Genomic DNA, 1,709 nt, shown 5'->3' with positions numbered 1-1,709 from the left:
GGAGTACCACTGCTAGTGCTTTCCTTAATAGACACATATAGTGTAGAAGAGTAGCCTCCATAAAAGACAGTAGAGATGCGCCATGAGATATGGCTGGATATGGCCAAGGTCACACTTACTTATGAAGGATATGAGAATGCTAATGACTGTCTCTGGCACATCACCATCTGCATGGCATGACACGATGAATGAATGAATTTGGGAAAGTGCTGCTATTCTGAATTTGATCTTCTTTCACTATCAGCTATGCCTAGAACCCATGTCCATTCTCTCTAGAAGGATCACTGAGTCTTACAATCAAACTCATTCCTTTGGAAAGTTAAGATAGAAACCAACACATTGCACAATGCCTTTCAACACGATGCTAGGATGATTGACACGAGTCCATCACTATTAACTTCCAGTCAAGAAAGGAAATGAAATGATGAGGTCTGGGGAAGGGTGATTAAAAAGTCCTTGGTTAAAGGACAGTATGTGTTTCAGAATATGAGTGTTATTACACAACACTTATTGCTCCCCTTTCCCCTTCTAAGCCGAATCTGTGCCTCTCCCTAGCACCTTCCACAGAGCCCCCTTTACGTCCTTGTTCCTCAGAGTATAGATCAGAGGGTTGAGCATGGGGGTGATGATGGTATAAAAAAGGGCAAGAAATTTTCCCTCCTTCTCAGAATACCTGTGGACAGGTTGGAGGTATGTGGAGACGGCTGAGCCATAAAACATGGCAACCACAATGAGGTGAGATGCACACGTCCCAAAAGCCTTTCTGCGACCAGCCATGGACTTGATGTTCAGCACTGCCCTGGCAATGTGAGCATAGGAGCCTAGAATTAGCACTAAAGGACACACTAAGATTATGACCCTGGCCACAAACAAATTGGCCTCTGTTCCTCCTGTGTCCTCACAGGCCATCTTCAGGAGAACAGGTAGCTCACAGAAGAAGTGATTCAGTTGGTGTCCACAGAGAGGCATGGCCATCACGAGGCTTGTCTGAATCAGAGAGTTCACAAGGCCTCCCACCCAGGAGAACACAACCAATGCCCTGCAGAGAACAGGGTGCATAATGGTTGTGTAGTGTAGTGGGCGACACACAGCAGCATAGCGATCTATAGCCATTGTCACCAAAAGCACACACTCAGTTCCTCCCAGTGAGAGCACTATGCAGAGTTGGGCCACACACCTTCCAAAGCTGATGGTCCTGTCAAGTCCAGAGAGATTGACTAGAAGCTGAGGCACAGTGCTGGTAGTGTAGCAGAGGTCCAGGAAGGAGAGGTGGCAGAGGAAGTAGTACATGGGTGTGTGCAGGCGGAGGTCCAGTCGAGACAGAATGATGATCACGGTGTTGCCAAAGAGAGTCAGAGAGTAGAAAATAGAAATTAAGGCAAAAAAGATGGGTTCTAGATGAGGCCAGTCTGAGAAGCCCACTAGAATGAAGCCCTTTTCTGAACTGGTGTTCAAATATTCCATAATATTCCACCTGCGCAAACAGAAGACAACTCAAAGCTATTTATTTATGGAGAACATTATTCATTCTTAAATGCACCAAAATCACATAATTTGAATTGCTACTCTGCTCAATTCTGTTGAGTGTTCCATCACCTTCTCTGAACCCTCCAATCCATAAAAGTCTCTCATTCTCTTTGAAATTAATGATCTTTATTTTTCTATCTATCTATCTATCTATCTATCTATCTATCTATCTATCTATCTAT

The 1,709-nt window shown here is 44.4% G+C and overlaps 1 protein-coding gene across 1 annotated transcript; it reads right to left on the bottom strand.

Annotated features, from left to right (window-relative positions):
- Positions 1 to 528: 528 nt before the first annotated feature.
- Positions 529 to 1,464, bottom strand: Or2y11 (olfactory receptor family 2 subfamily Y member 11). Its single transcript, NM_001000003.1, has one exon. The coding sequence runs from the start codon at positions 1,462 to 1,464 to the stop codon at positions 529 to 531; it is 936 nt and encodes a 311-aa protein (NP_001000003.1).
- Positions 1,465 to 1,709: the final 245 nt, after the last annotated feature.

The sequence above is a fragment of the Rattus norvegicus genome, chromosome 10 (assembly GCF_036323735.1).
Source record: "Rattus norvegicus strain BN/NHsdMcwi chromosome 10, GRCr8, whole genome shotgun sequence".
NCBI classification, from domain to species: domain Eukaryota; kingdom Metazoa; phylum Chordata; class Mammalia; order Rodentia; family Muridae; genus Rattus; species Rattus norvegicus.
This window is presented reverse-complemented; position numbering and strand designations above follow the sequence as displayed.